This window comes from Triplophysa dalaica, chromosome 18 (genome assembly GCF_015846415.1).
Source record: "Triplophysa dalaica isolate WHDGS20190420 chromosome 18, ASM1584641v1, whole genome shotgun sequence".
Lineage (NCBI taxonomy): Eukaryota > Metazoa > Chordata > Actinopteri > Cypriniformes > Nemacheilidae > Triplophysa > Triplophysa dalaica.
Genome location: NC_079559.1, coordinates 5,114,918 through 5,137,863, shown reverse-complemented (window position 1 = coordinate 5,137,863; position 22,946 = coordinate 5,114,918). Strand labels below are relative to the sequence as shown.

Here is a 22,946-nt window from a genome sequence, read left to right as displayed (position 1 = left end):
TTAATTAATTTGTTACAATGTCATGACATATATTTTAAAATCATTGATAAAATGTTAAATGTTTGGTTTACATAAGGGCCACTTCGTTTTCTGTGTATGATACTTACCTAATACAATAAGTAACTATAATGCATTGTTTAATACTTTTTAAATTATAATTTTCAAAATAACAAAATACATAAAAAACACAAATTTCCACCATAAATTGTCTATTTATTTAATTTTCCAAGTCTTTCCAAAATAATCTTAAATAGATAAAACTGATGTAAAATAGTTTACTTTTGCCGTCCCACAAAATTCACAGATAAATGAAATATCAACTTTAAAACTTTCTAAAACATGCTTAAAAGAATAAATGATATGCTAAATTAATAAGATACCCCCTTCTTTACACAAAAGATACACACAACTTGTTCTGTATTTTCCATGCTTTCTTTCAGTATATATCTCCAAATAAAGAAGACTAAAAAAGTCTTTCCGCAAAGAAACCGAACATAAGGCATTTCTTATACAATTATTCCTACATTTTAATTTTAAAATATTAACATTACCAATGTAAATACTTTTACAAAGATCCACCATATTGATTCCCCCTCGAACTAGAATTTCTTAACAGAAACACCACAGTTCTCAGAATTGCATCAAGAACAATAGCAAATTATCTTTGCTTAAATAGTCATTTAAAATGTTTAAGAAATTCTGTCTATGACAACAAGTACCCATTGGAAGTTATCAACTGTTTAATCTAACAGCGTCTGAGAAAGTACAAAGTCCCAACTCTGACGTGTAAAAATACATTCCTTATATAGACACAAGGTGGCAATAGAGGCTTGTTTGATATTGTTTGTTGAAAAGCTGAGCAGCTTGGAAAACGCATTATAAAAATAATCGTTACAAAATGTGTTAATGTTTTTTTATTTCATTATTGTTGATAAATTTATGTTCTTATATTATCTAAACCTTCAGCAACAATCACAATTGGCTGAATACATGGAGAACTATATTATGCAAACATTTACTCTAGATAAATCCTTTGCAAACGTTGTTTTTTATTCCACTCTGTTCTAATTGTTTTATTTCATCAGATATGAACCCCATGCAAACACCTAACAACTAACTCTTGCAGAGAAACTTGGTTTCTCACATATAATGATAAATTGACTTGTACTATTAAATATACAAGTGGAAGATAATACCTTGTTGTTTAGATTAGCTAGAGCATTGCATTAAAAGTGCAAAGGTTTTAATTCCCAAGAAACACACATTTACATAATAAATAAATGTATAGCTAAAATGCAACTTAAATTACAAACATCTGTGAAGTTTAATACAATGCATCTGATATTTGCTTAGCTTTCTTAAATTCAAGAATTCAATCAAAAATTACAACCTTGAATGTGACTTTGCAAAACTCAGCAACTTCAAATAGGACAGAGATTGTTCTACCTCATGTATAATTTATTAGTGTAATTTAACAAGTGTGCAAAATGTCAAGGTCAAACTAAATAATAACAATGATTATTTAATGAATGAGATATGAGATTATCAAAATGAGATATGTTACACTGCTTAATGTGTGTGTGTGCCCACTTTGGCGTTTCTTTTTCAAATGCAAAATTGGCACTTGAACTGTTTGTTCCAAGATTATTAGCTTGGGACCACAAACTGACTGGTTGAAAGAATAGCACATTTATTCAAACGCAATCTATGTTGCCAGCACCACACAAGATGCATGAGTATGCTGGTATTTGTCCTTCTCTTTCATCATGAGATTGAACGCCTTAATTGTGGTTTACTAGAATCTCATATGTCCTTCCTCTCATTAATTCCAGGACTTCAATCCGGAGAACAAACAATGCAAGAGAATTCCTTCGGTGGAGAAAGTCAATCGGACAATGTAAGTGCACTGACACAATTGCAGGCAAATGCACCATTCATTCAGCAACAATTACACTATTTATTTTGCACGCATAAAATGAAGCATGTGTCAAATAAATCACAGAATGATTGACTTGATATTGAAGGCAGTTAAGACTATTAGTCATGACTGATACATTTATAAACACATTTTGAAAGGGTGCATATAAATGTCTAAAAACAGAGATACTGAGACAGAGCAGCTTTGACTGTTTGAAAGTCGGAACAGATGGCACAGGTTGAAAAAGGATGATCTTTCACAACGGCGCATGTTGTTTCGTTTGTAAATGAAGCAAACACCGGCGGAGGGAGGGTTTGATGCTGTCACCCGCTATCAAGCGCCCAAAGTATCATTTCAAACATTTCCCACAGAAGAAAGAGTGCATGCTGATTTAAAAAAGCATTACCCCAGACATCGATCACAGCCGGTGGGATGCGGTGTGGGTTGTTTACAAATACTTACCAACAGGTTGGTGGTAATAGTTAATGATCAGAGCTGTGAACCAGAGGTTGTCCAAGGTTCAAACCTCAAGCAGCGATTCATGAACTTTAAGGTTTCTCGACTTCCTTTCTCTTCCTTGCTTTATTACTCTGAAAGCCAACTAAACTTAACTTAAATTTACCTCAATAGAAGTGTACTTGAATGTGTTTTGGATTAGAATAATGATCTTGATGAAAAATAACTGCAATATTTTAGTATAAACATCATCACTGTGATTTCTATTTATTTATTTTTTCTTTCTGTAATGTCATCTAAAAAGTGATGTTAAACTGAGATGTCATGTTTTATATAAACTAACTAAGAAGTAGTTTTGCATAAAGGAAAGAAAAAATCATTTAAGATTCATCATTGGACCTGTTGTGATTTGGCTCTGCGATGTCAATAGTTTATATTTAATTCATTTGGGAAAATAATACCCTCTGTGCGAGTTTCCTTATTGCTGTCTCTTTCATAAGTACATTTTGTTCAATAAATGTGGAACAAAATTCTTACAAAAATAAAAAAATGCCGCCTGAGGCCACCTACCTGCCCTAAAATTTATCTTTTCAGACACATGCTGACTATAGCTATGTATCTTTGACTGGTTTTGATTTCCAAGAAATTTTTGAATTCAATCTACAATAAATAGATAAAAAAAGAAAATCTGTGATCAAAGCAAAAGAAGAAAGAAAATTTCGCTTTTGAAGCCTGCTTGTTGCAATCATTCTTGATAAAGTACCCTGTTTGGGTGCTGGTATGTACCCATGTGAAACTGTAATTATTCCCTTCTGAAATCATATTTACCAATCTTTTGAAAGCAGTGGAGCACTACAGAGACATCAGTAAAGATAATTAAAATGTTTATATATTCAACGTCTCTGTGAAGACGCTGGTAATTGGATCAAAGTCTTTCTTATTTACTCACATATTTCGTATGAGTCGACTGACGCCTCACATTTTCCATTTGGGCTATAAGAGTGTCTAATAAGAGTCTCTCCGCTTTTTTTGTGAGGACTGGCTGTTGTTCTCAGCCATGGCTCTTTGACATTATCATATAAAATAGAAAGATTTTTCATAGATGAATAATGTTCAAAATAATAAAAATGGACACAGGTATTGTTTTTAAAGGGGTCATATGACACGGAAAAAAAACTAATATTATCGTGTGTTTTAGATGTAATTTAATGTGTAAACACAATTTAAGGTTCAATGCTGTGTTTTCCACATACCATGCAGATTTTTCTGACAAGCAAGGTGTGCTATGATTGGCCAGTTAACCAGTGCGTAGTGATTGGTCGAATACTGCAAGCGTGTGATGGATGTGTAAAGCCTCTTACCATATTTGGAACATCAGGTTTCAAAGCAATTGTACTGACAGGTACGCCCACTTTACCTGCTAATCTACATTTGGGCGGTCAACTTGTCTCATAATATGCCATTTGACCCCTAATTGAAGCAATCTAGTTTTGTCGATGTTTTGACAAGTGTATGTATTGCTGTGCCGAGTCTGCCGACCAGCCCAACGGGTTTCATCATATCCCATGTCGGAATTACCGTATAATGTTCCATGATCCATGATCGCTGGTGTCGTAAACTTGTAAGATCGACTTGACCGCAGAGACGTCAAGCGACAACATTTAAAATGTCAGAGCGACTTTAGGAGTAAAATAAAGTAAAGTAGTTAGCCTATCTTGTGACATTTGGCCTAACATTCACTTGGCCTTTTAATTCCAAATATGAAGACATGAAAATCGAGTATCTCAGTGTTCGTCATCTCATTCTGTAACATAAAAGCGTGGATCTCAGGTAAAGTACATGCAGGTAAACAGACATGCCTGTGCAAGTACAAGCAATATTTACATCCACAAAATAACAGAACTATTAGAACACAATAGCGTGTGGTTGTTTGTTTGTTTTGCACACAAATACGTTAGCCTATATTTGTAATTTGTGTATTTTAAATGCGTGACTTAAATCCCAATAATAGCAAGTTCAAAGTCTGTGCAAAAGCTGTTTCACAGAGTGTTTGTTTTGTGCGTGTGTACTGAGTACCTGTGCAAATACTGTACATGATACTATCATTTTCTAGCAGTTATAGGAAGCCTAGGAGATGACATATTTTTGTATGCAAAACTAAAGCTAAGTTAGCATGTTAGTACTTCCGGCTCCATCGCTCCAAAGTCTATGGGTTTTTTAAATGGGGTTTTGGTAAATCGCCCGAAATAAGGCCTGTGGTAAACAAAACCTCTAAATATTTTCACGTTTTATTATATGACATAAAACACAACGATTATATCACATTTGTGATTATTTTAAAACATATTAGTGTCTTAAAAACTGTGCTTGCTAACACGTTGCTAAACGTGACTACATCCTTTGGCGGGGACGTTAGACGTCAAAGCCTATAATGTTCTCAGATAATGCAACAAGGGCACACACTTCTCAAAACGCAAGCGGATTCACACACAGAGTAGTTACTTATCAGGGAACACGTTTTTAATAAAGTTTTTAAAGAGGTGTCGGAGGCTTGGTGGTGGTGATGTTGATATTGAGCGATATAGTGTAGTCTGTTTATAGCATGTTAGCTTTTTACTTTTGCCGATTGTATTTCGGCTTCAAAAGTAACAAACGTTGTGTTAGTTTGTAAAGATTATCTTGCTAGACAAAACGTGTAAACACCATAAAACGTTGTTAAATACAGAGCTTATTTTTTGCGATCTTCGAAAAGTCTTTGGGGAAAATGCATAATCTTTCGGTCGAGGGAACCAGCGGGGCGCTTACTTCCGGGTTAGCCTGCAAAAATACGTCATCTCTGAGGTACTTGTTCTCAATATTTTAAGCAGGAAATTTATTTACCCATTTAAGAAATGTCATGTCACTCAAAATGGGAATAAATTGATTGCTTCTAAAGGCAATGAGGCAATAAAAACCTGTATCAGACTAATGGTCACATGGGAGCTAATGTTTGGCTGTAGGCCTACAATTAAGTAATTTATATTTGGCTGTGAATGGCAATCGCTGGAGACGTGTTTCTATAATACACGAAATAAAAAACAAACGAAAAAGGCAAAGAATAGTAGGCTACCCTGTAGACCTGCCTTTGAATACAGTGGTAACCGGTTATTTCTCCACTCTTTTATTTTGATAAAAACTTATGGAATAATTTATAACATTGGGATAATTTATATATATATATATATAAAGAGTTTGGTTCCAAAAGGAAATACGCTGTATTATCTGAGTTATTATGGCTGAAATCAAAACAAATCAAATACAGTTTGAGGATATAATTGGAATGCAGATCTCATTTATTACTTCTTTTTGGAACCAAACTTTTCATATATACACTGTTTATATTTATATACAAACTGCTTATATACTGTAAATATATATATAGAGAGAGAATCACACAGTGTATTGTGACACATCATATAATATTGTATAGCCGATGTCTTTGACATATATTCCAAGCTCATTGTATAGGATAGTTTCTTTGACATTGCCTGTTTCTGAAACTGAGCCGTGCATAATTCAGTCGGCTAAATCCAGTATGACAAGACTAACAGGTTGTAAGACGTCAGTCATCCTCATTCAGCTGAGTAAAGTGATTATTTTGCTGTGGACTTTGAAACACAAATGCTTCATTTTATTTAAAGGTCGAACTATTGTCTTTTGCAAATGACAGTGGCAAAGAAAACAAGAGCAGCCCATTACTTTTTTTGCGAGGGATTCTATTGTGTGATGCTGTAGTAGGCAAACGCTTGTCGGTAATTGCAATATCTAAAAATATATTTACATTTATTTCATTCAAAGCTTTATTCAATTTATCATGTAGCCCATCATGGGGTAATGGAACACGGATGACTCATTCATTATGTGCTCTTTATAAAGAGTATCAAATGATCCATTTAGTTTGCATAAATAAATTGACTTTAAATTGATCAGATAAGCTTTGTGTGTGTAAATTTAACTTTTTTTCCCCTTGAGTATTGTATTCCACAACTAAACAATCACAATCTAAAACCGTACAGGAAAACAGAGCAAGAACTGTACTGTTGAATCCATTCTTATTTTTGGTAAAATTTAGTTTTGTTGCATACAGCATAGGAAATGATTCGTGAGCTTGAACTCAATCTAATGTAAATATGAATCATGATCCGCATGAACAACTGGGCTTTTTGGGTATTTCATAAATCCTCATACATAATGAATTCACCCAAAATGCAATACATTTCTGGAAATGTCTCTTATTGCAACTTTCTTACTCTCGCAGGTCTCCGATTGTTCCCTGGAGTCTCCAGACTCATGTCCAGTGACCTGCATGGAACCCTTCATGATCCGCAGGCACTCCTGCCGGACGCTCCAGCTGCCTCCTCTGGCCTTCAGGCTGGCTGAGCAGTACTACTGTGACAGAAAACCAGAGACCGAGACGGCCCAGCCCCGACCCACCAGCCTCCCTCTCAGAGCACCCCCTCTTATTGCCATCACCTCTGCAGACACTAGCAGGTACTGAAATCGACCTGACCTGTTTTAATGACTCATGCTTTCAGCTTTGTGAGTCAAATCTATGTTTTTAATGTAAGTTGATTGGGGTCTTTTAGTCCATTTTCTGAGTGGTTTAATGATGTTTTATTATTATACACACAAAAGTATATAGAGAGTATATAGAGTCACCGAGGCTTTTAAACATACATTTAAATCAGCATTTGAAAGTTGCAGATGTCATTTGGGATTAATGGCTAATATATTTATTGTTTCTTGTGTTGAAGAACATTCAGACGATGTGACAAAAACAAACACTGTAAATTTAAAAGGATAGCTATTGCATTTGTGCATCATTTGCTCTACGTTGTGTGATTCGAGACCTGTATGAGACCATTTTTCCCGGAAGTGCACGAGGAGCTTAGAAAGACCTGTAACCCCCCCTTCTCAGCGCGTTCCCGTCAGACTAGCTCCATCGCCCTTACTTCCCTCGATGGTTGGGCAGCTAGGGCCTATGTTGACATGCCCCAGGTGGAGTGTGCCATTGCCGTGCATTTATGCCCACAGACGTCGGTCACCTGGAGAGGTCGCCCTAGACTCCCGTCCAAAGCATGTACGTTTTCGGCATCTCTGGTGTCGAAGGCTTACACTGCTGCGAGCAAAGCTGCCTCCACTCTCCACGAAATGGCCATCCTGCAGGTCCAGTGCGAGGAAAGAGCTCCACGAGGGTAGCCTGACCAGGGGCTTATGCAGGAACTACACCGCCACCGACCTCGCCCTGAGGAATTTAGCTCTTTTAGAACAATGTCCACATTAGTGAGAAAGTTTGCTTTCTCTACGCACTAATCTCGCAAGGTGCACTGTTTTGCGATACTGTCGAGGACTTCACTCAGCAGTTCTCGACAGTGAAGAAGCAGTCGGAGAATATCAAACTCATCATGCCCGCCGCGAAGGCCACCGAGGTCCCATGCCGCATCTGCTCCCCAACAGTCCAGGTCCTCTTCAATGCCGCATCCGGCGCACCCCACCCAGGGGGCCACCTGGAAGAAGACGGCGGGGAGTAGACCACCGCCCTGTCAGCAGCCGGTATGGAAGCCCGAGGGAGATCGAGACTACCATTTCAATGGTAGATCTGCAATGTTGGTTTTGTTCATACAGTTAAAGTAAAGGGTGTCACGTGTTGTTGAGTGAGTGCCTCAAATATCTTCTTTTGTGTTCTTCAGACAAAACAAGGTCATACGGGTTTGGAATGACACGAGGGTAAATGATTCAAGAATTCCTTTAAACCATTCCTTTAAGATTATGCTCTTGGCGAAAACATATGATGTAAATTAAAAAAATTAAATCTCACTTTTTAAAGTAACATAAAGGTTAGAAAAACTTTATCAAAGTTATCGAAGTTTGACGTAACAAAGTGGACAAGTTCAGTGGTCCAAAGACTGAATACAATCCAAGCGAAGCCGCTAATAAAGATGTCCCAATCATAGCCAGCGACTCATTATCATCATCAAAATAAATAATGATTGACAGTCTTGCCACCTAGAGACTGAGAGCGTGTCAATCAAGTGTTCAGTGACACGCAACATCAGCTCCCGTCTACGGTAGATGATGCCCAAGAGGCTTGTTTCCCATCCGATGGTGGTGAAACTTTTTCAATATCCCATGAGGCTTTGTTTTCTAGGCCGATTCTTAAGATATTTGTGAATATATTTTCCTTTATCAGTTGGTAGAACGTGAGGCTAGCAGCAACGCAAGTCATGGGTTGAACCCACATTCAGATAAAATATATAGCATGAATGCACTGCTATTCACTTAAAAAAAAACATCTGCCGTTGGTGCAAGTGCATGTCTATCTTTTAAAAAAGTGTCTTCCAAATGTGTGAATGTAAACTGTAGCCTTAACAATTTGTTTTGGTATATAACTTTGGTTTGTTGTTCTCATTGTGTAATATCACAAAGCATTTCTGACTGATCACTTTTGAAGGTTTCAATCGTTTTTTAGAAACTATCTTTTTGGTATTGCTTTGTAAATATTATAGTGCAAAAAATGATTGTCTTACTGCCCGCTGTTCAATTGCATCTGTTCTTGATATACCAGCAACCTTATTGTGCATGTGCATCATATTCCTGTTTCATTTTAGCTGAGAGGCTGTAATTCACGACTCGAGGTCACGTATCCCTCTTCGCAATTCACTGAATATTCTAATAGGCTGACTTCAGTGGTTAAATTGTCTCGATTCTTCTTCCCCCTGCATTGCCTTTAATGGGCCGAGCGCTTTATTTCGACACCTCTCTATTACACACACTTATCTTTGAATTGCCTTCCTCTCATCCCTGTGTCAGAGGCAGGACAGTCATTCTAACAATGCTTTGGTTTCAGTGCCTGCACTGAGTGTTGACTCGCATCCTATTTGATTGAACATCTATCAGAGATAAAAAAGAGACAAGGGCCAAAGAACAGATTTGCTGTCAAAAGTAATTTCATGCTTATAACTTCAAAATTCTGCGTGGTTGTTTAGTCATTATCATTCGCTCAAGTCGAACCGACACCTTAAGGATGCTGTCAGGACAACTCAGCTCTTGAGAGGAAACCTGAGACAGTAAATGTCGATCTGGTCGGATGTTCAAAGAGGTCAGCCTTCTAATATTAAAAACATATAATGGACTACTTCAGTCTGAAATGGGTGTAAAAGCAAGCAGTCAAGTTAGAATTTCCCTAAATTTTCCTGATCTCATAAGTTAGTAGAATAATAATAATAATAGTGTAAATAAATAAACAAACAAATAAGTAAGTTAGATAATTGATAGTATTAAAAATAAATAAAGATTTTCTAAATTCACTTCAGCAGAGTGAAGAGCTACGGCCGTTAGGCTCCTCCCCCCGGGCTGTCAATCAAGCTGAACCAAATAAGTATTGATCTCCTCTCCCGGCATCACATCGGTGAAGTGAAAGTGAGAGCACTTTGGTACGTTTGCCGTCAAGACGAAGCCTTCGCTGCTTGAATGGACCGGGAACATTCAGCAAATGGTTTATTAAGACCTAAATTCATAGAAAACGCATTTATATTCGCGAGGTTCACGTTATTATGGAAATTTTGAAAGAAGCGGTTAAGTACAGGACAGAATGGAGCGACCCGGTACACCGATCAAAACTAGTCTTCTCAAGCAATATTTAAAGGAAGGTGACTTTTCTGCATTTAGACACGTGGTGTATTTGTATATTTTACGTAGAATAGTTTCGCTTTCGTGAAAAAAAGCAATAAGGCACCGCGCTGTTCCTCGTGAATGTTATCCAAGTTTCGGACAAATCAAGCGTTGCAATAACAATAATCTCACAGGATAGTTGTGATTTTTTTCTGACTTCGTTAAAACCGAATGCAAGAATGGATGCTGGCAGCGAGGTGTCCACTATTGTTTCTCCTGGTGCCGATGGAAATGCCCCAAAACATCTTTGGAGACAACAGAGCCCGGTTCCTCTTCAGCTCCAGCACGCGCGCAAAAACCACCGGGTGAGACAGAGGGGCTTTTCCGACACGGAGAAGTACCTGAAACCCAGGACCATGGACCGGACTTATGCCATTGAGACCGGTAACCGTCCCGTTTTGAAAAAATCCAGAATGTCATGGCCATCATCCTTTCAGGGTCTGAAACGGTATGAATACTATTTTTTTGTAGTGTCCCATAGTAAACAAGGCGGTTGATTCTTGTTTGGGTAAAAATGGGAAGGTGAATACGTTAAACTTTATAAGGAGAGAATGATCGTAAATGTGAAACAAGAAGTGCGTAAAAGTGGGTTAATTTGCATTGAACGTACGCCACGTCCATCAAAAAGCATAGATCACATGACATTGTGAAATGAGACGCAACCCAATTTTACATAAGATGCTTAGGTTGTAGGGTATAATATTTTTGCATTTCTGGTTATGATATATATATATATGTATATAACATTATGAAAGGCTTTCTATTTTCGTTGTGTTGGCATATTTCTATTAAAACAGGAAGCTCAGATGGGACATATGGAAGGACAGTTTTCTAAGGACTGACACTATTTGTTTGCTATTGGTAGTTGGTGGCAGGTTGTATGTGGAAATATTGTATTAGACAAAAAATGTATACGCCTCTGCATGTTATGAAATAAAAATAAGTGTTCAATATTTTAGGTCTGTGTTTTTCCACTGTATAATATGAGGAGATGTCTGCCAAAACTGTTGGAAAGGGAATACTTCAAAAATTCAGGATAGATGTCCTTGAAGCGAGCAGACTAAATCAAAATGTTTTGAATATGTACAAAGATAAATTCGTCTGTTGAATACAATGTGAAGCTTATTGGAACAGGAGGGGTTTCTTGAGGTTCTGATTGATTTTTCTGTTATGGAAGAAACCGAATGATGTACTGTACAGTTACAGATGGATTGCAGTAGTAGGCAGTCAGATCCAGATCACGGTCAGATAAATGAATAACCAAATGGCCAAGCGAAAAGCTAAATGTGTTAGGTTATTCAATCAATATTTCTAATTAACCCAGAGCTTGAGGCGTTGCTTCTCCTGATGAGTTCGTGCGTAAGTACATTTCATGTGTATTACTCTCTGGAGGACCCTGTGGAGGACTCTGTCCTTCACGGCTCTCCCTAAATTCTGTGCATGAGAAATAAGATTGTTTACACCATCACGGACCAAATTCATTACTAGCTGAACACTAGACATTCACATTGAGTTCCCTGTTGGTCTGGTACTTGGCAAGAAGAGACCAATCGTTCAAATTGTTCCCTGAAGGAAAGAGGGCGTTTATCAAAGAGTCCTAGTTACGGGCAGCGCCATGCAGATACACTTTCATTTGCTTATAAAGGACTAGTCAGATCTTATACTGTAACTTTCAGTCATGTGAGGTATTTAAATGTGTTTTGTAGATTTTGTATTTTAGTGATGTAATCTCACGACATTGCATAGCCGTAAATGGAAATCAGTCACCTTGACAGGCATTGTAGTTCTCATTATCTTTCCCTTTTTCTGTCCTTTGTTTAATTTCATTGATTTTATGTCAGCCCCTTCCTTCAGAAAGATCTCTCTGGGTGTCTCCTAATCAACTCCCTAGTTCAGTTGTCAGGGCACCAGCCAGAGAGTCAGACATTTTTAATGCACAACTTGTACCAGAGAGCATCGGCTGCTTACCATATTCACTTACTGTAAATGTCATGCTGTGTTCTTAAGTCTCTCAAGTCGCCAGAGGAAGAGCGTACACCGAAATCTGTACTTTAAAAAAAGTCTAAAAAAGACTTTCTTCCACCCATGTGCATGTGAGGGAAATAATCCTGCAAGCTTTTGTATATAAAGGTCTGTTCACACCAAGGATAATAACTGTAACTAAAGTTTGCAGATTCCACGACGCATTTGTAATAAAAACAATACAGATGAAGAATGTTGTTGCGATGTGATCACTTTGTGATTTATTTCAACTGGTGAATGATAAAACATCATGATCAAAATCCATGATAATTTAAAGGGCTATAAAATGTGAAGATATCTTTATGGTGTGCATTGGCCTTATGATTTATTTGAAGAGCTTTTTTTGTTCTTTCACTTTGTTTTCTACAATGTAGTTTATAATTAACAGCTGTTCTCCAATGCTCAACATTCTAAATATTTAGAAAGTAAATGAGTCAATGGTGACTCAATGTTTTGTAAAAAGACAATGGGTGTGTTTTGTAAATAAGTGTCTTTGATTTATAACATAAGTGTTCTGTATAAACAACAATGAGGGGAAAACAAGTGATTTAAATATAATTTCTATCATTATGGCAATAATTGCTTCATAAATCCATGTAAATCCATTTTCTCATTAGTGGAGAGATGAATTTCCTATGAGAGTCATGGAGACAATGAAATTCAAGCCTCCCATTTAGACACATTTAAACCGCGACCAGATTGCATGACTCATTATGGAGCGTTATCACAATGTTTATATCTAGGGTCACAGCACCCCTTTACCTTATGTTTTCTGGCTTGACCAAATCAGTGTTTGTAAGATAAGCGACTCAATTTTGTACAGTTTTAAAGTGGAAATAACACAGACTGTTACTACATATGTAATGTTAATCTTAAATCCCTATAGATTTGTCTCTTTTTACTTTGTCTTTTTAATACAATTAAAGTGAATGTTGAGAATCATATTCCGTATTTGACATTGTCCTGACCTTTATGTTGGTTTATGCTCATCTTTTAGTTTTAAAGGAGTTGAAATATAACAATGGTTGTGTGCTATTGCTTTGACATGTGTAAAGAACTGTGTGACAAGGGTCCCAGTGTAAATGATGACTGAACCTCCCTTCTGATAACCTTCTCTGTGCATTGTGCCAAGGAACTAGGGCAGGCTTGAAAGCATCCAATCTATGGTGGCCGATCCCAGGCATCGAATGCACTGGCCCATGAAACATACCCATGATGTGAGCATGTGTGCTGCACCGCTTTGTCTGTGTGACGGCTATTGTGTTTCTAGAAATGTGAATGCTGTTATTCAGAGATATGTTTTTTTTGCACACTGACTTTGTCTGTCTGGAAGCATGTGTTTGGTTTCCAAAGCAGTCTCAGTTGTTTTACCGTTTCGTACACAGGCACTCATACATGCTAACACACACACTCCGACAGCCAAATCCCTCAGAGGCCTGAAATGCATCATGGCACAGAACTGCCTGTAGTCACAGACAAGGTTTTTCCGTAGTCTTGACACATGAACACTTTAAATTCAAATCATTCAGGTGCACATGGAGAGCTCACCGTTGAAAAAAAAGTCCAGGAAGCTGGACGATAAATAACATGTTATAAAATGACTTCAAGGCGCAATTGTAGGTTAAAATGATGCTTCCATTTAAGTGTTTCGAAGCCAATTCATAACATTTCCAAAGGCTTAAATTATGTAACATGAAGCAGATTTAATATAATTGGGATGTCTCACGTAAGCTTCCATCAATAATGATCAATACGGTTCCATTAGTATGCTATGCAGGTTCATTTTTACAGTTCACATCTGATGGCAGAGGTAACTGATAACGTCTAGAGGCTTTCACCCATGAAGAAGACTGCTGTCTCTCACGAGTGCTTGATTGATGTGCAACAACTCGATGTGAATCAGTGGTCACAATGGATACAGATAAGCTCCTAGCTATGGCGTGGCTTTACATTTGTGAGTACATTGCAAAAAAAAGAAAAACATGTATCAGAGAATTTTAAAACGCTGGAAATCCCTATCTGTTGATAACTGTAAACATCACTTCTCAGGGCTCCAGAGTAACTTTTTTACTATGAGCACTGTAGTCCCTGACTGAAAATTACTCACAACTACTTTGATAATAAATAGACTTAACTCACAGAATTTACAATGTGCAGTTTTATTTTCATTTCAGAGGGATATGACATTACTCAATACCAGGGTCATGCGGAACATTTTTGTTGATACTGTGCAACAATTTTGGAAAAAATCTTCAGAATTTTGTGGAACAGTTTTAAATGTGTTTACATTTGTTTAGAAATGTAAATATGTGACCCTGGACAACAAACCTAGTCTTATGGGTACATTTTTCGAAATTGGAATTTTTCACAATGTGAAAGCTGAATAAATAAGCTTTTATTGATGTATGAGTTGCAAGAATAGGACAATATCTGGCTCAGACACAACCTTTTAAATCTCAGGAATCTGAGAGTGCAAATATTGAGAAAATTGCCTTTAAAGTTGATAATCAGGGGCACTTTGGCAGGCCATCCATTAACAAAAATTACGTTTTTATATATTGAAGGTAGGAAATTTACAAAATATCTTCATGTTACATGATCTTTAATTAATATCTAATGATTTTTGGCATAAAATAAAAATCTATAATTTTGACCAATATAATGTATTTTTGTCTTTCACTAAAAATGTTCCCATATACTTAAGACTGGTTTTGTGATCCAGGGTCACATATGTGTTAAAATAGTTAAAAAATACATCATGTCTATGCATTTAACTGCAGGTGACAGTGCTTTGGACCCGCTCATCATTTAAAAAGAGGCAGAACATACTGAGAAGCTCTAAGAGCTAAGTAAAGAGACTGAATTCATTTGAACAACAGAAAAGTGAGCATGTCATTTTGTATTAAATAGTTTTTATTTTCTTGTTTATAAAACGAAAGGGCTCGTCTTAATACGCACTTATGATGACTTTATTGTGTATTAAGGACACTTTTCATTATATTCAGAACGCAATGTAAAGATAACTTCACATAAAAGTTAACAAGAGCATTTGCCTGTCGTTCATTCTTGTTGTGAACGTATTGGAAATGATTCCGTGTCTCTGAAGTAATCAACAGATAAATGGCGTATTTTGAAATCCTCCACGGTTTGATTTGTTTTAAATGTCTCAAATATCAAATCGTTCGTTCTCTGGCTAAAAAAATCCATCACAGAAAACAGCAAATCAAAGTAATGGGCTCACATTGTGTCTATAAACTTGTCAATGATGAGCTGAGCTGTGACCGACGTAACGACAGCGAGACACATCAGTCACCCAGCTGCGCACTGCGCTCATCTCCGGACTCTGCTTCTCACATACATAGGCCTACACTGGTGGGCTCGCAATCTGCTCTTCTTTTCAAGTGAGATATTAACAACTAGAAAAAAATCTGAATTGGCATGTCGAGTACTTGAAAAATACACTCGCGCTGTCTCATAAACTGGTAGTGTTGGTGTCGATCTGGAGCCTTGTCTCAAAAAGCATCTTCCAGTGTCGCTTGGCTCTGATGTGAATGTGTGGCCTGTCATTTGTTTCAATATAAGGTTGCCATCTGGTACATATAAAAAGTGTGGTGGACATATTGGACCATTTCCTTTCTAGGCAGATGTGCTGTGTTCATAGAAGACGTAAATTAGACAGGTTGCTGACTCCTGAAGCATGTTTCAAATCACGGCTAACCATTGGATTATATTAGGGGAGATACCCTCTGTAAAAGTAATTTCACCTGTCACTATTAATAAATCAAATATTACCATTATATTCATGATTGCTTTGCTAAGAATTGTCGTATAATATGTAAAATTCAGTAATATTCCAAATATTGTAATGACCTATATGCGTCTGCTTATTAAGTTTCATAAAAGTAATGTTATTGAGTTAGCTAGACAATTTTATGTGTGTGAGATATTAGCAAAGACAATTTGTGGTGCTTCCGAAAAATTATTTTAAAGGGATAGTTTACCCATAAAGAAAAATTCTGTCAACATTTATTGACCGTTTTGTCATTTCAAACCTGTATGAACACAAAAGAAGATATTTTGAAGAATTTTACTAAGCGAGCAACGGCAGTACCCATTGACTTCCATTGGTTTTGTGTCAATACATTATGTAAATGAGTGCCACCGTTGTCCATTCTTCAAAATATCTTCTTTTATGTTAAAGGTGTGAAATGACAAGATGGTGAGTAAATGATACCAGAATTTTAATTTTTGGTTGAACTATCCCATTAAGCCAGTATAGTGCTAATTCACAAACAATCAATTGAATTGTATTTCTGTAGTGCTTTTCACATTTGAGTTGCAAAGAAACTTTGCAGAAATTTCATTTTAGGATGAAAACTAAAAATTGAATGTTAAAAATTGGAAAATGAATGCAAAATCTGCACCGATACCATTATTATGATGTAGATTTTACATTACAACCTGTAAAAAATGGGACTGTATTTGCAGTAATATCTTAATATTACTGCAAATACAGTCCCATTTGTATATCAGCAGTCACACAGCAAGCCAAAGGCAATCAAGATAAATCTTCATCTGACATCAAACCTCATGAAAATCATCAAAACATTTTTTCCAGAAATATCACCCAGTCCTACCTGTCACCTATATCCTAACTGACTACCACCAAGAATCAAGTGTCTTATGAATCACCACTTGAAAAAGAATCTGTCCCACTTCTCAGATAAAAGAACCGAATCCGGTCAAACATGATGTAATTAGTTACAGAAAAACAGGCACTTCAGGGGTTCTCTAGTCCAGAAAAGAAATTGATGTCAGACATGAACAGGACTCAAGGGAGCTAATGTTTCAGACATTTTTGTGACCGTTGTGGTTACTGGTAACCGTTTTAAATTTCCTGGAAACTCCTTCGATTTTCTTTACCAATGTTTCTCTTGGGTGCAAGTACACATAATGATTCTTCTGATTCTCTCGGGTATAAATGTTGTGTAACCGTGCCTCTGTACCACGCAGTCGTGTCTTTTTCTCTACGAGGTTTTGAGTTGGTGTTACACGACACCTTTAGAGGATTAGGTCTGGTCTCTTAAGCTCTGATCCTAGGGGTTGTTCTACCTGCAGCTTGTACCTCGCTCGGTTTACTGTGCTGCTTTCCCTTGACAACAATAGAGAACATACATCATAGCAGCTTAGGACTGGGTGGCGCAATGAAATCCAATATATTTGAGATTTGTAAGATGCCTGTTTGTTTATGTTTGCTGTATGCGTTTTACAGAAGAATAGAAAATTACCTGGTTGAAGGATCTAAGAAACCCACCGACTTAATACATGAGACTCAAAGGCATGATTTAAAATGAACGTTGGGATGGAGTTCTGGGGGCAAACGTAGCTAGGCAAATGAGTTCAGCGAATCTGAATCACTTTGCTGTATTCAAATGAAACTTGTTTTTCACAAATTAATATTCATTCAACGACCAGAGAAAGAAAACAGCCCAGAGCGAGAGGTGTAGGACAAAAGGACCTCTATGTAAGAACAAAAGAGCATGATCTTTTTGACCTCACACGCAGGAGTGTTTTTTTTGCCTTGTATAGTTTTTATACTAATATTTTCTGTCCCATTAAACACAAACCACACGTAAGCTTTTTGCATTTTAATTACGTATTTTAATTAAAACAATTTTTTTTACTGTACACATGTTTCTCACAAGGACCACTAACTGGCCCAGGTTGAATTTAGGCTTGATCACAATGTAAGCAACACACATTTACCTTCACGGCACAACAGAACAAGTGATTAATGTTGTGTGGGATTACAAGGGAACAGCTTGAGAGCAGTGCAGAGAAAACTGGTTTGTGATTGGTCGCTCGGGTGCGCTTAGCATCAATGTCTTGAGAGGTCACCCTGGCGAAAATCAGAATTGAGGGTTATGGAGGTAGATACGGGCTTTAGCAATTACAATATTGTTTTTGGCAAATAAGTCGTCACATCTGCGGCACATTCACATATTTGTATGATAAACTGAAATTGGATGTCATTCCTTTTACACCCCTGTATAAAAGAAAAACCAAAGTGTGGTCATTGTAATGTTTCATTTGTTTTTCCTGGACAGTTTTAGATTTTTCGAACTCGAACATTAAATGATCTGATCTAAGTGTCCGCATCAATTTCATAACTTTGTCCTTAAGAGTCAACCAATTAAATGAAACATAACTGAGAACTCCATTAAGTCTCAAGAGCTGTGAAAGAGCAATAATAACATTTTACCTGACACTATTTCATCTGTAAATGTAGTTGTCATCGATTAAGGGTACTTCTTAAGAATAGATCTGGATCTCACGTTACCGCCATCCTTCCGTTAGGATGTAGGATATGTCTTATGTGCAAAACATTAGAAGCTTATCCAGTGTCTCGTGCAACTGCATGATGTATAGTGCAGTAAGAGGTTTTTTTCTGTTTCATCTATGTGCAAATTGTATTTCAATGCTAGCAGCTTTTTCCATGTGTTATATATGCACCTAAATGAGACGTATTACAACAGCAAATGTGCTTGACAGCCCCTTCCCCACCTTAAAGCAAGGTGAATTGGTTGAGATCTCCTATTCAGAATTCACACCTACTGTGAAGGTCAAAAGTGATATCCGGATGGTATATTTGTATTATATTTCCTGTTAATGACCAATTATGGGTAAAGTGTCACCGATTTAAGTAATTAAAAACAAAATATTAATAACCGATAAATTGTAGACGAAGAAAAGTTTTGACTCTGTAAACTTTGTACATGCATTTTGTGTATTTTTTACCAAGTCTCCTTCCATTCTTCCCAAAGCTGAGCTTTAATTTACACTCCAACACAAAATATATCATGCATTATATATATATATTTGTATTTTTGGCTCTAGACTTAAGCTACAAAGTATACAGCATCTGCGTTTTCCTTATTATGATGGCCTTTTTGTTTTATGGTTCTCTAGGTACATGTCGAAGATGCCTCATGATAAATCTTTTTTAAATGTGTGGGTATTTCAGTCATACATTCATGCTTTCCGAGCCATGTTACAGTTAGCTTTGGCATATTTCATTTAGGGTTAAATAAACTCAGTCTTCTTTATGCAAAGAAACTTTAAAAATTATTTTTACATTTTGCAATTCATTCCATGAAAAAATGATATACACTACTATGAATAGAAATATCCGCTTACAAATGTATAAAGCTTTGTTAAAGGCCCCGTGTATGAAATTTAGCGGCGTCTAGTGGTGAGGTTGTGAATTGCAACCAGTGTTTCAATCCAAAAATACTACGATGGCTGACACAACTAAGATGTTGTCACGTTTATGCTTCTTTGCCGAAGGAGATTATGTATTTACAAAACAAGCTCTGTTGAGCAGTTTGTCCATAGAAACAACACCGAATTCCGTGTAAGGGGACCCACGGTGTATGTAGATAGAAATAGCTCATTCCGAATAGGGTTGGGTGATGTCTACCATATATGTCGTCTTTTTTAAACAGGCTGTGACATAATAAAGTAAGGCCGTCTTCTATATACAACACAAGCTTGGCAGTTATAAAGTCAGGCGTGTGTTATCTGTACAGTGCGAGCTTCGCAGGTGTAAACTCAGGCGTCTTCTTTATACATCCAGGCTGCGCAGACATCTTTATACAGTTATAAAGTCAGGCAGGTCTGCGCAAGCTTATACAGCACAAGCTCATGTGCGTCTGATGTGTACAGCACAAGCTTATTTGCCCCTTTAGCCTTTTTCATAATTGTTTACAACGCGATTTGCAGCCTAGAGCAGCGACATACACATGACCAAAGTGAAACATTTGTCGGAAACAGATTTGTCCCAATGTCAGCCATCAGCATTGGACGATGGCATCGTCTATCGGCCCAACCTTAATTCTAGGGTTTTAAAAACATATCTCTTCATTATGTAAGATCTTTATAGACCTCTAAAGACATAGTTAAATTATATTGCATTTCTATCCATAGATCTTCCAAAAAATTACACACATCACTTTTAAGTTTCATCAATGTATATCATAATGACCCTGCCGGTAAAAATCCATCTAAAATACAGTTTTCCACAAAATCATCCCACATAAATGTAAATTATATTAGGCAATAAGCCATGTCAAAGATTGAAAAAACAATGAAATTAATAATTGAATTCAAACTGATGCTGTTATCTCAGAATCAGATTACAAAACTTTGCACAGACTGGGTCACTTATTGAGAAAATTGTAATTATAACCTTATGCATTATTAGAACATGTATTTTCAGTCTTCGTTTTTTAAAGTAATATCGCTTTACTACAGTAATATCTGTCTAAGGGAATGTTAAGGTGCTTTGCAAGAATGCATAATTGGAAAAAGTGCTTCATAAATACAATTGAAATGAAATGAATTAAACACATCCTCCCCCATTCTGCAAGGTGACTTTAGTTTGATGCACTGCGTGTTCTGCATACCCTTGCTACAGAACATATACAGGGCATTCACACACAGCTTATCTCCTATCCTATTCATCCACACCTATACATAGATGTGACCCATAAGGCTACAAACAATATCTAGGGTAATAACTCTTTGTTTTCTTCATTAGAAAAGGCCTGCTGGGTATATGGTCCCTCTGGATCTATAGCTCGCATTAGCTTTCTCTGTTATCAGTGTGTTTAAGTAATTGGGGTAGGTGTGGATTAATAGTTAATGTCGGTTTTTGAAGAGGACTTTATAAATGTCTAAAACTGTCTGTCAGTCACTTCTTCTAGAATAAAAAACGCATCGCTTGTATGATGCTTTTTTATAGCTCATGCTTGAGGATGTTATCGGTTACGTTTGACTGAAGTTTCAACATTTTCTTTTTTTTAGGAGAAATAAACAAGGCCCAAGGAAGCATGTGGACATACAGTAGGAGTGTAGAGCTAAAATACTGAGAATTTCATACGTATATTTAGACTTGGAGTTAGGATTGGAGATTGGACATGACTTGTCTAATTCATTTTAGATTCCGTTAAGGTCTTTAACTAAAACTAAAGATTAACAGGTGATGGTTTTGCTTAAACAGCCGTGCAAAAATCTAAGTTTGCTCTTTATGTTAGTCCTTTCGCTGTCTGAGAGATGCAGTTGAGAAATAAACAAGATCTCATTTGAAGATTTTCATTCCAGCGGTTAAGATTTTATAATACTTCACCAGTAGATATTTTTTAGTTGCCCCACAGGAGCACTTTTGCTGAATGTAGATTATGCAGATGAGATGCACAGACCGTCTATATATCTCAATGGTTTCATAGAAATGCAATGAATATTTATGAGAAGCCAGCTCGATTGTTGACAGCATTTCACGACTGCAACTTGTTTTTTTCTCATCCTTTGTCCGACCTATTCCGCAATAATGTGAAAAGGAAGTCTTTCCCAGATTGGACAAAAAAATCTTTGTTTTACAGGGATCTGTGGGTATTAAGAGGAAATTAAAATGAGAACATGTTATGATTTACAATTTCGAAGATTGGACATGTACATGTTGCAAAGAGGAAAAAAAATCTGAATTCAATGTACTTTGCCTCGACCATTTCCTTTTTCTGATTTGCTGTCTATTTGTCGTGTCTTCTTCTTTTTCCACTCTCCGCTTTCTTGTAGAATTCCTTTCTCTCCTTTTCTGATGACCAATTACCTTGTCAAGGTAAAACCATCTGAGCATTTTCAGATTGCTCCTTTATTTGGGAATGTGGGTTTGTCTGTCTTCTTTTTTTACATCTTGCCTTCAGATCTAAACTATGTGCCCCGCTGTACGTGTTCCATATTATTCTTTGGATATCAGGCTTTGAAATCTGAAAAGAATTAAAGGTCTCTCCTGTGCTATAAATGTCGGTATGGCAGTGATGGCATGTACTGGATTCTTTACTCTAATGAGATGTCATTCTTTGACAATTACAAAGCTCACATATTTTTTCTCAGTCCTTCATTCGGTGTCCTTCTGTGTTGACATCCAGGTGTATAACGGGCGTCGTGGCTGAACCCACAGCAAAATGCATTATTCATTGGGAGAGAACAATGCAATGAAATGTCTTTTAATTGAGTTTTGACTCGCTTTATTAAAGCCACTAGCACAAATGTATTCATTATCAGCTTTTCTTGGCTGCATGAAAGGACCCTATTGGTCTTCTGGCAACGTGCAGCCTGGAGTCTGTCTCATTGAAACGTGGGCGTGTACAAGATTAATTACTGGACATGAAGTTCAATATTTGCTTGCCATGGGAAAGGCAAAACAGATGTGACTTAAAATCTGTTAAATATTTAGCTTTACATTGGGTCCGTGTATTGGTGTCGTAAATCAAGCGAGGTGAGTAATAGATTGCCTTGTTGTTTAGAAGGAAATGAACCCATGGTGCTGCCTGGAGTGTTGAAGGTGTCCACGGTCCTGTTATTGGCTTTGGCTGTTGTTTGTTTGTGGTGGTGGTGCCTGAGGGCTTTGAAGAAATGGTTTCCAGGGATGTGATAGGCCATCTTTGCTGCTAGACTACTTGGTTTTCCCGTCTCCTTGAAGTACAAGACCCCCTGAAGGGGAAGTCTTTCAGTTCTTTGGCTGTGTGCAGACAGATTGGCAAGGGAAAGATTAAATAAAACGGCCGTCAGACAGAAGAAATAATACTTAAATACTTACACGTAAAGTATATCTATGGCTTACACATATCAGTATTTAACCATTTTAAAAATGATGATAACATAATATTTTGACCTTAAAATAATATCTCTAAAATTATTTCACTGGTAGAACAACTCATAACTGGATGAATTCTACTGCCGCCTGTACCTGAGTGTTTACTGGTACCCATCCCCTTCCTGC

The 22,946-nt window shown here is 37.0% G+C and overlaps 1 protein-coding gene across 2 annotated transcripts in view; it reads left to right on the top strand.

The window, feature by feature from the left end:
- The window catches only part of LOC130407156 (cAMP-specific 3',5'-cyclic phosphodiesterase 4D-like), a 101,261-nt gene that overhangs the window by 5,164 nt on the left and 73,151 nt on the right, over positions 1–22,946 (top strand). The window contains exons 2-3 of one of the 2 annotated variants that reach the window (XM_056729854.1): positions 1,833–1,897; positions 6,672–6,904. In XM_056729854.1, coding sequence (XP_056585832.1) covers positions 1,856–1,897; positions 6,672–6,904 — 275 coding nt within the window. In that variant the 5' untranslated portion in view covers positions 1,833–1,855. Of the gene's footprint in view, positions 1–1,832; positions 1,898–6,671; positions 6,905–9,832; positions 10,533–22,946 lie in introns of those variants that run through there. The other variant, XM_056729855.1, reaches the window with a different exon arrangement.